Here is a 14,516-nt window from a genome sequence, read left to right on the forward strand (position 1 = left end):
AAGAATAGATCACAGGCTGTGAGAATACTTACTTTGGTTGTGTGTATGGCTGTGTGTATGGAAGGGTTTCTATGTACACTTTAGTACAGGTTATAAAAGCTAGAGTTATGAAACCCACACTCCCTATAATGGTGATTAACAAAGCAGATGCCTTCTAAGTGATAACAAACTCTTAAGGATGAGCCCCCTCTTATAAAAAGACTGATGTGAGGGCGTATAAAGGAAGTAAGAAAGGGAAAGAGAGAAATGAGAATGTTGGCACCTTTGATTTCTTTGATATGGACAGAGAATCACAGTCTCTTAACATTGAAGGTGGGTCAGAATTCCCAGAAATGAGAATTCCTTCCACAGTGACCCTCTAGAGAGCAGATTCCTGCCATGATTCAAGCACCCAGCACAGAACCCCACAGCTGGAAGACACTCAGTTTGATTTTCCTGATAGGAAGAGCCAGAAAGTTTTTCTGTTATCGAGCTGTCAATTCCTTCCCTGCAGCACTCACAAACAGGGTCTCCTGAGGTACACTCTATAATTATGATCGATTAATTTTCTGCCTTGTACATGGCAGCTCTGCAAGTATTTAAAGATAACTTCTGTGCCCTTCTCAAGTTAAACTTCCCCAGGATCCTCATTGTTCTGAAAATGGTATAACTTCAGACCCACCCATCCATTCTGCCCAACCTCCTGGTGGCCTGCTCCGGGTCCCAGCTCTGCTTCTTTCTTTACTATATCCCTTCTGAGATGGCTGCAAAGCAAATGAGGTCACACAGAAGGATCCACACTGATAAAGACTGCTTCTGGATCACTGACAGTTACTACTGTGACCTGCTAGTCATCAATTCAGGGAGCAGCTTTAACAAGTAACTTAATCATAGCATCATCTGGGTTTAGTTACATTAAAGTAGCCCCAAGTGTCTTTATTAAGCAATCTTATCCACAAGGGAGACTCCCACAAAAAGAACTACAGGAAAATGTTGATGATAATTCTAGTGTACTGATAAAACTGGTGCCCTCATTAGACATAAGGTTTTAAATGTTCCACATGTATGTGTGCATATTTCCCAAAATGTGTTCCACAGAACATTAATTCTGTTGGCTTCTGTTAGACAAAATATTCCATTTTCAAATTGTTATTTGATTCTAGGTTCCACACTTTTAAGTGGTTCATTTACTGAAAGTCTTCTAAAAGTCTTCAACATGCTCCTGTGCATGGTGCATGCTGCAGAGGGAGGAAGACCAGATGGTTTAGCCACAAGATATGTATTCCTTGCAATGTCTTCTGGGAGGAGCAATACACAGAACACATTTGGGGAAATGCTGCATCAGATCATCAACCTTGTAAGGCAGCACATCAAGGGAGGACTACCACCTGGTGATGAGGAACCCTGCAATGCCCTCACCTGTGTGCACATATGGCAGAAACAGTTGGGCCTTGACCAGAGAGATCCCAGGAACCATTTCATCAGCTTTTTGTGATTTTTCTCTAAGGGCTTCTTCATGGGACTAACTAGATGTTCCAAAGGTACCATGGAACTCTCTTCAAATATACATATTTTTATAAGTAAACATACTTCTGGATTCAAATCATCAATTGAGTTCTACAATGGGAATTTCTTGCAGAAACTAATTCAGTGGTACTATCAGGAAGTGTGGTCTACGAGGAATTATGGTAGCATTGCAGCTCAAGAAGGCAAGCAGCTGTCAGAATAACAAACAAGCTGGAAGTATCCAGGTGCCCTTCCAGGACTCATCTCAGGCTTACGCTTTTTGTGGCACTGCACCCCCAATTGCCCCTGCTTCTTTTCCATCTTGAGTTTGCTTTGTAAGGTTTCTTTTAACTAGATGTCACTGGTTTGAAATGCTGGTGATTGTGGGGGTAGTGCATAAGACCAATACTACTACTAATATTCAGATGAATATTATTAGAAATAACAACTAACATGTATGAGTGTCTAGTATATGCCTGACATTTTCACACACATGACATCATTTCAATTTTAAGGCAATATTGCCAGGTACTATGCATGTCTGCTTTTCCAATACAGAGGCTCAGAGTGGTGCAGAAATGATCAGGGAATAAAGAGCAGACACTGATGGCTGATGCCGAAGACAAGGCTCAACTGCCACATTTCCTCAACCCCCAGAGGACAGCCTCTGGTATATTCCTTTTTAAAAATATTCTAGAACGAATTCAGCCCATACAAATAGGAACGCCTCAACAGAAGTATTATAAATGGGAAGGCAGAATCTATCTTAAATCAAACTATATATTTGCCTTACTTTACAAAGGCCAAATTTCTAAATAGCATGACAAAAGGTACAAAAATTTAATAAAGAAATGATGGTAAAGAACTTAGTACTAAGCAGAACCAAGGTATTAAGCAGAACCAAGGGCCTTAGTATTGAGGCCCTTAAACATTAACTTCATGAGAGATAACAGTGTGTGGGGGGATAAGAAATCAAATGTGGTGCCAAGGACAGAATGGCAATGCTTGAACAGAGTAAATGGTTTTAAAGTTTTGTTGTTGTTTTTGATGTCTCCCAAGCTACTTTAAGTCTAGTATTCTGGCACACATGTGCATAAAACATTACAAAAAAACAAAACAAAAACAAAAACAAAAAACCCCCACCAACTGCCTTCCACCCGTAAATAAAAAATAGAGGGTCTGTTCCAGTCTTTGGAGTGAGTGGTATTATGAAATAGAGGATTACCTTCTATGACCCCACACAACCTGCTCCCAGAAGGTTATTGCACCTGTACAACAGCTCGATGTGGTCAGAATTGAGCCCAAATAACCGACAAAAGGGCATCAGCTCAGGTTTTTAAGAAGACCATTCCACTGAGTCTCACAGATATTTACTACAAAAGGCCACCCCATTAAGGCTGGGAGTCATAGCAGTTCTATCTAATACATAGAAACAAACTCAAAGAGACAACTAAAAAGAAACAGCCCCCAAATGAAAGAAAAGAAGGAATCTCCTGAAAAACAGCTAAATGAGATGGAGGTAAGCAATTTATTAGACAGAGTTCAGAGTAATGGTTATAAGGATGCTCAATGACCTTAGTGAGAATTACAAGGAAATCAATGGGAACTACAAGAAACTGAGTAGGAAATACATCAGCATGAAAAAGGATATAGAAACCATGAATAAGAACCAGTTGGAAATGAAGAATAGTATATCTGACATCAAAAATACGCTGGAAGGAATTAAAGGCAGGCTTGATGAAGCAGAGGATCAAATCAATGATTTGGAAGACATGGAAGAAAAAACACTCAGAGCAGCAGAGAGAAAAATATAGTTAAAAGCATGGGGACAGTATAAGGGAACTTTGGGACAATATGAAATGGAAAAACATCCTCATAATAGGGGTACCACAGGGAGAAGAAAGTGAGCACTAGACAGAGAAACTGTTTGAAGAAATAATGACAGAAAACTTCCCAAACCAGGTGAAGGAAAAAGTTACACTAGTTCAGGAAGCACAGAGAGTTGCCATCACGATGAACACAAGAGACATACACCAAAACACATAATTAAAATGGCAAATGTCAAAGATAAAGAGAGAATCTTCAAGGCAGCAAGAGAGATAGTCAATTACCTCAGGAGTTCCCATAAGGCTGTCAGTTGACTTCTCGACAGAAACACTACAAGCCAGAAGGGAATGGCATGAAGTATTCAAAGTAATGAAAAGCAACAATCCGAAACCAAGACTACTCTTTCCAGCAAGATTGTAATTCAAAAATTAATGGTGAAATAAAGAGCTTCTCAGACCTAAAAAGTGCTAAAGGAGTTTATTACCACCAAACCAGCATTACAGGAAATGCTAAAGGACAGTACTAAGAAAAAAAAAGAAATAGAGAGAGGTACATAGGCATAAAGAATAAAAATGGCAATAAATAAAAAAAATCAATAATAACCTTAGCCCTGGCCAGGTTTGCTCAGTGGTTAGAGCATCAGACCATGGACTGAATGGTTGTGGCTTCAATTCCCAGTCAAGAACTCGTACCTAATTTGGAAGTTCAATACTTGGCCCCAGTTGGAGTGTGAGCAGTAGGCAACCAGTTGATGTGTCCCTCTCACATCAATGTTTTTCTCTCTCCCTGCACTCTTCTGCACTTCCACTCTCTCTAAAAAAATTAACTGATAAATAGCTTCACTCTCTGGGTGAGGATTAAAAAAGTAATACCCTTAAATGTAAGTGGATTAAATGCTCCAATCAAAAGACATAGGGTACCTGAGTGGATAATAAAACATGACCCATATATATACTAAAGGAATTTATTACCATCAAAACATGGCCCATATATATGCTGTCTACAAGAGAGCCACCTCAAACAAAAGACTAAGACAGGATGAAAGTGAAGGGATGGAAAAAAATATTCTATGCAAATGGACACAAAAAAGGGGGTGTAACAATATTTATAGCTGAAAAAATAGAGTTCAAAACAAGACCATAAAAGTGACAAAGAAGGTCACTACATAATACAAAAGGGACCTATCCAAAAGGAAGATTTAACTCTGGTAAACATATCTGTACCTGATATAGGAGCATCTAAATATATTTTTAAAACTTCTGGAGGACTGGACTTTAAAGGAGAATTAGAAAGTAATACAGTCATAGTAGGGGACTTTAATATACCACTAACATCACTAGATAGATTTTTCAAGACTGGAAAAGAAATCAACAAGGAAACAGTGACTTTAAAAGACACATTAGGTCAAATAGATTTAATTGACATTTACAAAACATTTCATCCCAAAGCAGCAGGATATATATTCTTTTCAAATGCACAAGAGACATTTTCAACGACCACATTTTTGGACAAAATAAGCTTTTACAAGTTCAAGAAGACTGAAATCATATCAAGGATCTTCTTGTATCACAATGGCATGAAAGTATAAATCAACTACAATAAAAAAACCTGAAAAACATTCAAACACATGGAGGCTAAATAGCATTTTATTAAACAATGAAATCAAGGAAGAAATAAAAAACTTCCTGAAAACACATGAAAACAAAAACACAACAACCAAAAATCTATGGGGCCTAGTTATGAGAGGGAAGTTCATAGCATTATAGGCCTCCCTCAAGAAATAAGAAAAAGCTCAAGCCCTAGCTGGTTTGGCTCAGTGGACAGAGCGTCAGCCTGAGGACTGAAGGGTCCCAGGTTCGATTCCAGTCAAGGGCACATGCCTGGGTTGTGATCTCAATCCCCAGTGGAGGGCATGCAAGAGGCAGCCGATCAATGATTCTCTCTCATCACTGATGTTTCTATCTCTCCCTCTCCCTTCCTCTCTGAAATCAATAAAAGTATATATATAAAGAAAAAGCTCAAAAAAATGATCCAATGCTACAACTTAAAGAATTAGAAAGATAACAACAAGAAAAGCCAGAGGAAGTAAAATGAAGGAAACAATAGAGATCAGAGTGGAAATAGATGACATAGAGACTAAAACAACAATACAAAAGATCAATGAAACCAAGAGCTGGTTCTTTGAAAAGATAGCCCTCGCTGCTTTGGCTCAGTGGATAGAGCATCAGCTGTGGACTGAAGGGCCCCAGGTTTGGTTCTGGTCCAGGGCACATACCTGGGTTGCACGCTCCATCGTTGAGGGCATGCAGGAGGCAGCCTATCAATGTTTCTCTCTCATCATTGATGTTTCTATCTCTCTCTCCCTCTCCCTTCCTCTCTGAAATCAATAAAAATATATATATTTTGAAAAAAAAGATAAATAAGATTTATGAACCATTGGCCAGAATCATTAAGAAACAAAGAGAGAGATCCCAAATAAGTAAAATTAGAAATGCAAGAAAAGTAACAACTGACACCACAGTAATACAAAAAATTGCAGGAAAATATTATTAGTAACTATACTCCAACAAGTTGGACAGCCTGGTCGACATGGACAAATTCCTGAAAAAATATAATCAGAAAACCTGAATAGACCAATAACAACTAATGAAATTGAAGCAATAATATAAAATACTCCCAGCAAACAAAAGCCCGGGACTGGATGAATTCACAGACCTGTTTTACCAAATAATGAAAGAAGAATCAACACATATTCTCCTCAAACTATTACAAAAAAAATTGAAGTGGAAGGAAAAAGAATTACAGGCCAATATCCCTGATGACCATAAGATGCTAAAATCCTCAACAAAGCATTAGCAAATAGATTCAACAATACATTAAAAATATCATACACCATGACCAAGTGTGATTTATTTTAAGGATGCAAGGCTGGTAAAATATTCACACACCAATAAATATGATATATTATATTAACAAAATGAAGGATAAAATCACATGATCATATCAATAGATGCAGAAAAAGCATTCAACAAAACCAAGCCCCGATTTTGGATAAAAACTCTCAGCAAAGTGGGAATAGAGGGAACATACCTCAACATAATAAAGGCCAAATATGACAAACCAACAGACAATATCAAACCCAATGGGCGGAAACTAAGTGTTTCCCTCAAGAACAGGAACAAGACAGTTGTTCACTTTTATCACTTTCATTCAAAATAGTACTGTTAATCCTAGCCACAGTGATTAGACAAGAAAAAAATAAAAGACATCCACATTGGAAAGGAGGAAGTAAAACTGTCATTATTCACACATGACATAATATTGCACATAGAAAACCCTATAAATTCCACTAAAAAACTACTAGGTTTAATTAATGAATTTGGCAAAGTAGTAGGATACAAAATCAACACCCAGAAATCCATGGCACTTTTATACAGTGGGGCCTTGACTTACGAGTGTCCTGACTAACGAGTTTTTTGAGATACCAGCTGTCTCTCGGCCGATTTTTTGCATTGAGTTGACAGAGTAATTTGAGTTAACGAGCTCCTAAACAAGCTTGGTCTCAGAACGAATTAAACTCGTAAGTCAAGGCCCCACTGTATACCAATAATGAACTCTCTGAAAAAGAAACTTAAAAAAAATCCCATTTACCAACAGCAACTACAAAAATCAGATAACTGGGAATAAACTTAACTAAGGAGGTAAGTAAAAGGCCTGTATTTGGAAAACTATAGTACATTAAACAAGGAAATAGAGGAAGATACAAACAAGTGGAAATATATACCGTGTTCATAGAGTGGAAGAATTAACCTCATTAAAATGTCCTCACTACTCAAAGCAATCTACAGATTTAACACAATCACTACTAAAATACCAATGGCATACTTCACAGATCAAATATTCCAAAAATTTATATGGGACCAAAACAGACCTTGAATAGCCTCAGCAATCTTGAGAAAGAACAAAGTTAGAGGGATCACAATACCAGATATCAAACTATACTACAAAGCCATTGTAATCAAAACAGCCTGGTATTGACATAAGAACAGGCATCTAGACTAATGGAACAGAACAGAGACCCCAGAAATTGACCCACGCCATTATAATCAATTAATATTTGACAAAGGAGTTAAGAATATACAATGAGTTCAGCTAGTGTGGCTCAGTGATCGAGTGTCAACCTATGAACCAGGAGGCTACCGGTTCAATTCCTGGCCAGGGCACATGACCAGATTGCATGCTCGATTCTCTCTCAATGAAGTCTCTTCAATAAAAGGTGTTGGGAAAATTGGGCAGGTAAATGCAAAAAGAAATGAAACTAGACCATCAACTTACACCATAAACTCAAAATGGATAAGAGCCTTAAATGTAAGTCTCAGAACTATAAAAATTCTAGAAGAAAACATAGGCAGTAAAATTTCAGATATCTCATGTAGCAGTATTTTCACCAGTACATCTCCTAGGGCAAGGAGAACAAAGAAAATTAAACAAATGGGACTACATCAAACTGAAAAATCTTCTGCACAACAAAATGAAAAGGGAACCTATGGTTTGGGAGAGCATATTTGCCAATGATACATCTTGATAAGGGGTCAATTTCCAATATATATAAAGAACTCATAAAGCTCAACAAAAGAAGACATACAATCCAATTAAAAAATGAGCAAAGGACCTGAATAAACACTTCTCCAAAGTGGTCATACAGATGGACAAGAGAAAAAATGCTCAATGTACTAATCATCAGAAAGATGCAAATTAAAACTACAGGCAGACACAGCTGACTCTCACAGCCAGTTGGCCTGGAGGTTAAATCCCCCCCAGTATTAACTACAATAATCAAGGCTTAACTACAACAAGACTGCGCACAAAGACCACTAGGGGGTGCACCAAGAAAGCATAAAAAAAAATGCGGAGACAAAGAAACAGGACAAAATTGTCAATGGAAGAAATAGAGTTCAGAACCACACTTTTAACGTCTCTCAAGAACTGTCTAGAAGCTGCCGATAAACTTAATGAGATCTACAAGAAATCTAATGAGACCCTCGATGTTATGATAAAGAACCAACTAGAAATTAAGCATACACTTACTGACATAAAGAATACTATACAGACTCCCAACAGCAGACCAGAGGAGCGCAAGAATCAAGTCAAAGATTTGAAATGCGAAGAAGCAAAAAACACCCAACCGGAAAAGCAAAATGAAAAAAGAATCCAAAAATACGAAGATAGTGTAAGGAGCCTCTGGGACAGCTTCAAGCGTACCAACATCAAAATTATAGGGGTGCCAGAAGATGAGAGAGAGCAAGATATTGAAAACCTATTTGAAGAAATAATGACAGAAAACTTCCCCCACCTGGTGAAAGAAATAGACTTACAGGTCCAGGAAGTGCAGAGAACCCCAAACAAAAGGAATCCAAAGAGGACCACACCAAGACACATCATAATTAAAATGCCCAGAGCAAAAGACAAAGAGAAAATCCTAAAAGCAGCAAGAGAAAGAAACTCAGTTACCTACAAGGGAGTACCCATACTATTGTCAGCTGATTTCTCAACAGAAACTGTGCAGGCCAGAAGGGAATGGCAAGAAATATTCAAAGTGATGAATACCAAGAACCTACAACCAAGATTACTTTATCCAGCAAAGCTATCATTCAGAATTGAAGGTCAGATAAAGAGCTTCACAGATAAGGAAAAGCTAAAGGGGTTCATCACCACCAAACCAGTATTATATGAAATGCTGAAAGGTATCCTTTAAGAAGAGGAGGAAGAAGAAAAAGGTAAAGATACAAATTATGAACAACAAACATGCATCTATCAACAAGTGAATCTAAGAATCAAGTGAATAAATAATCTGATGAACAGAATGAACTGTTGATTATAATAGAATCAGGGACATAGAAAGGGAATGGACTGACTATTCTTGGGGGGGGAAAGGGGTGTGGGAGATGCGGGAAGAGACTGGACAAAAATCGTGCACCTATGGATGAGGACAGTGGGTGGGGAGTGAGGGCGTAGGGTGGGGCAGGAACTGGGAGGAGGGGAGTTATGGGGGGAAAAAAGAGGAACAAATGTAATAATCTGAACAATAAAGATTTAATTTGAAAAAAAAAAGAAAAAAAAAACTACAATGAGGTATCACCTCACACCTGCCAGAATGGCTACCATCAACAAATCAACAAATGATAAGTATTGGTGAGGATGTGGAGAAAAGGAAACCCTAATACACTGCTGGTGGGAATGCAGACTGGTGCAGCCACTGTGGAAAATAATATGGAGTTTCCTAAGAAAATTAAAAATGATATTTCCTTTTGACCCAGCGATCCCACTTCTGGGAATATATCCTAAGAAACCCAAAGCACCAATCAGAAAGGATATATATACCCCTATGTTCATAGCAGTGGTATTTACAAAAGCTAAGATCTGGAAACAGCCCAAGTGCCCATCAGTACATGAGTGGATAAAAAAAACTGTGGTACATTTACACAATGGAATACTAAGAGGCTGTAAAACAGAAGGATCTCTTACCCTTTGCAACAGTATCGATGGACATGGAAATTATTATGCTAAATGAAATAAGCCAATCAAAGAAAGACAAATATCACATGACCTCACTTATATGTAGAAGCTAATGAACAAAAGAAACGGACAGACAAAACAGAAGGAAGCAGGGCAGGGGTGCGGTGTGGGGAAGAGGTTAACTAAAGAATTTATATACATATATGCACAGCCCATGGATGCACACAATAATGCAGTGAAGGCTGGGATGGGGTGGAGACTGGCTGGAGGTTGGCAAAGGGAAGAAAATGGGGGGCATCTGTCATACTGTTAACAATAAGATAAAATTTAGAAAATAAATAAAATTAGAACTGCTAACTATTTTTTAAAAAAATATATTTTATTGTTTTTTTATAGAGAGAAAGGGAGAGGGAAAGAGAGCCAGAAACATTGATGAGAGAGAAACATCGATCAGCTGCCTCCTGCACACCCCCTACTGGGGATGTGCCCACAACCAAGGTACATGCCCTTGACCAGAATCGAACCTGGGACCCTTGAGTCCGCAGGCAGACGCTCCATCCACTGAGCCAAACTGGCCAGGGCAAACTGCTAACTATTGATAGACCAATGACAGGTTGTTGGAATTGCAATTTCTTTAAAACTTTTAATGGCAAATAGCTCTTATTACTTCTAGGCTCATCGTACCTCTTTCTGCATGATGAGAAGGAAGCTTTGAAATCCTGGTACTTAACTTTCTCTTCTCTTATAAAGAAACTAGAGGCCAGGTGCACTCGTGCACTTAGGGGGGGTGGTCCCTCAGCCTGGCCTGCACCCTCTTGCAGTCCAGGAGCCCTCGGGGGATGTCCACCTGCCGGCTTAGGCCCAATCCCTGGGAATCAGGCCTAAGCTGACAGTCAGACATCGCTCTGGGAGCCTGGGAGCCCTCGGAGGATGTCCACCTGCCAGCTTAGGCCCACTCCTAGCGGAGGAGGGAGGCCTAAGCCTTCAGTCGGACATCCTCAGCACTGCCAAGGAGGCGGGAGAGGCTCCCTCCACCACTCCTGCACTTGCAGCCATTAGCCTGGCTTGTGGCTGAGCGGGGCTCCCCCTGTGGGAGTGCACTGACCATCAGGGGACAGCTCCTGCATTGAGCATCTGCCCCCTGGTGGTCAGTGCACATCATAGCAACCGGTCATTCCTTTAGGGTCAATTTGCATATTAGCCTTTTATTATATAGGATTCTATGAGGCAGACACAGAGAACTGATTGCTGGTTGCCAGAGGCAGGGGTAGGAGGTGAGCAAAATGGGTGAAGGGGGCAAAAGGTACATATTTTCTGACAATTAAAACCACAATGAGATATCACCTCACACCTGTGAGAGTGATTATTATCAGTAAATCAACAAACAGCAAGTGTTGGCGAGGATGTGGAGAAAAGAGAACCCTTAAGCCTCATTAGTGGGAATGCAGATTGTTGTAGCTGCTATGGAAAACAGTATGGAGGTTCCTTAAAAAATTAAAAATAGAACTACGATATGGCCCAGCAATTCTTCTTCTGGGTATTTATCTGAAGAAATAGAAAAAACTAATTTGAAAAGATATATACAACCCTATGTTCATTGCAGCATTATTTACAACAGCCAAAATATAGAAGTAACCTAAGTGTCCATGGATAGATGAATGGATAAAGAAGTTGTGGTACATATATACAATGGAATACTACTTAGTTATAAAAAAGAATGAAATTTTATCATTTACAACAACTTTGATGGACCTAGAGGATATTATGCAAAGTAAAATAATTCATACTGAGAAAGACAAATACCATATGATTTCACTTACATGTGGAATCTAAAAACAAAATAAGTAAACAAACAAAACAGAAATAAATTCATAGATACAGAGAACAAATTGATGGTTTCCAGATGGGGGGAGCTGAGGGGTGGGTGAAAAAGATGAAAAGGATTAAAAAGTCAAATTGACAATTATAAAAATAGTCACAGGGATGTAAATACAGCTTAGGGCATATAGTCAATAATATTGTAATATTTATGTATGGTGTCAGATGGTTACTAAACTTATAGGGGTGATCACTTCACAAGTTATATAAATGTCTAAGCACTATGTTGTACACCTGAAACTAATATAGTATTGTATGTCAACTGTAATTAAAAAATAAAATTTTAAAAGGCCAAAAGAAGGTACAAATTTCCAGTTATAAAATAAATGTCATGGGGAGGTAATGAACAGCATGGTTACTAAGTTTAATAATACTGTATTGCATATTTGAACACTGCTAGGAGAGTAAATCTTAAAAGTTCTCCATAACAAGAAAAACATTTGTAACACTGTGTGGTGATGGATGTTAGCTAGACTTACTGTGATGATCATTTTGCAATGTGTACATATATTGCATCATTACACTGTATACCTGAAAGTAACATAGTGCCATATATATCAATTATACCTCAATAAAATTTTTATGAGATAATAACATTTGCAATAATTTTTGGGAGAGTCATCTACTCGCAGCAGGGGCTGATTGAAAATAATACTTAAACGACAAGTAGGAATGGGCAATGAAGCCACTTCCTGGTTTCTCCTAATAAGCTTTTATACTTTTAATTGAAATAAATTCAGAGGTTATTAGATACTTATGCATTCATGGGTAAATGCACGGGAAAAGCACCCAAATAACTTATTGGTTATTTGCAGTTTGGGATCATTAACACTTCTATTAAAAAATTAAAGTCCTGGCCAGTGTGGCTCAGTTGGTTGAAGCATCATCCGATGCATCAAAAGGTGGCAGGTTCAATCCCAGGTTGGGGCATTTTGGGGAGGCTTCCAACCAATGTTTCTCTCTCTCTCTCTCTCTCTCTCTCTCTCTCTCTCTCTCTTTCTCACTCTCACTCCCCCTCTCTTTCTCTAAAAATCCATTAAAAAAATAAAGAGGGAACTTTACCAGAGTTTTCTCAAAATGAAGAATAAGAAGGCAATAAATATATAACTGGGAAATGTTTAAAAGAAAAGAAAACCTCTGCATTTTGGAATGAAATATTATCTGATGTAGAATACACACAATAATTTCTCTACTATAAACTCCTTTTTCAAAACCAGAGTTCATCACAGAAACATGGGCTTAAAAAATTAATCATCAGGCCATGAATTGTACTGCCATAAAAGAAAGCCATTCTTTCCTGCATATAAACAACATTACTACAATACATACAGATGTGTGCCTCAGTACCTTGGTGCAATGGTGTATTTACTTGTATAAATATTTAAAGTCAGACCTTTGAATTTATAATGAAGTAGCACAGCACTTTAAAAAACAAGGCACTATTAAATTTAGATGCATGACAAATAGAATTCTGTTCAGAATACTAATTGCTGCTGTTGATATTCTAAAACTAAAGTAATGATATTCAGGTTTCATCTTAATAAGCCTAATACATGTGCAGAAAACTTAGTAAGTCTTGATGAAGCCTTATTGCTAAAATTGTGTATTTATCAGCCAGGCTTTGCAACTGAGGCACAAGCAAGCTTCCTGTCTGGTACTTTTCCCCTTGCTCTTATTTTAATGACACTCATTCAATTATCACAGGAAAGAAAAGAGTAAATTTAGAAACATCTGTAGTTTACCATATAATGACTGGGTGTTCCCCATGGAGACTGACCCTTGCACAGACGCAGGTGCTGAAAGGCTAGGTGATGGGGGGTGCTCACATGTGTAAATGTATAATATGATTATGAAGAATTCAATAGACATGGTTATTTTCCACCTTAGTTTGTGTTAACGTTAAGTTTGCACATTATAATTATGTGCTCTTATAATTACTTTCCTGCTCCAGCATGTGGTAGTCAAATATACATGCTCTTAGTGGAGTTCACATATCACCAACCTAGAATGTACTGATTATATAACAAGGTTGAATTCTGTGTTTGCAACTCTTAGGCAACCATAACTTTACCTGTGATTGGAACATTTGCTGCCATGCTTTCTTCCTTGCTCTCATCTCTGCAGGCACTTGAAACTTCTAAAAATCAAACACATGACAATAAACATGTATGTCAGGGTTATATTTATGGACTAGACCTTTGTTTGATTTTTTTTAAAACTACCATTCCTATTATTTTCACTATCTCCCCACCTCCTTTTTTTTTATCCTCCAGTTTATTTCTTGCCTGAAATAGTACTGTTCCTTCTAAAAGGAAAACTTTTCTAAAACTAAGGTATCTCTATGTTGTTTTCATGAAAAAATTATTTAGCCTGACATCTATCAAATTTGAAGGGGGCTGAAAACAGTGAGTCTTAAATTCTGTGCATGTATATCAACTTCTGAATACATCCGGTATTGGAAATGCCATTATAGTGGCTTACTGAGATATTTTAATAGTAAGGTTAAAATAGTCACAATTTCTGGATACTAAAATTTTACAGGGCATAAATTCATTGATTCGTATTCATCAGTTTAGACTTTTATAATACTGGGTTATAAAGACAACCTTAAAAAGAATGTTTATAAATTATGAGTAAATTCTATTAAGTGATATCAAAAACTTCACAGTACTTTATGGAATCATTTTAATGGAATCATCTTCATCTTTGTAGGATGGTCAAAATTACCTACTGCCCAGTGATTAGTTTTGTTAAGATTTCATAACTTATAAAAACGTAATTTATTGGAAATTCAGTAACACTGCAGCCCT

At 37.8% G+C, this 14,516-nt stretch overlaps 1 protein-coding gene across 7 annotated transcripts in view; it reads right to left on the bottom strand.

Annotated features, from left to right (window-relative positions):
* The window catches only part of KIZ (kizuna centrosomal protein), a 119,014-nt gene that overhangs the window by 21,177 nt on the left and 83,321 nt on the right, over positions 1-14,516 (bottom strand). For all 7 annotated transcript variants that reach the window (XR_009454018.1, XM_059705408.1, XM_059705409.1 and 4 more), the window contains one exon: positions 13,778-13,843. Coding sequence is in view for 6 of the 7 variants with exons in the window: in XM_059705408.1 (XP_059561391.1) it covers positions 13,778-13,843 (66 nt within the window). In the remaining variant the exon portion in view is untranslated. The remainder of the gene's footprint in view (positions 1-13,777; positions 13,844-14,516) is intronic.

This window comes from Myotis daubentonii, chromosome 8 (assembly GCF_963259705.1).
Source record: "Myotis daubentonii chromosome 8, mMyoDau2.1, whole genome shotgun sequence".
NCBI lineage: Eukaryota > Metazoa > Chordata > Mammalia > Chiroptera > Vespertilionidae > Myotis > Myotis daubentonii.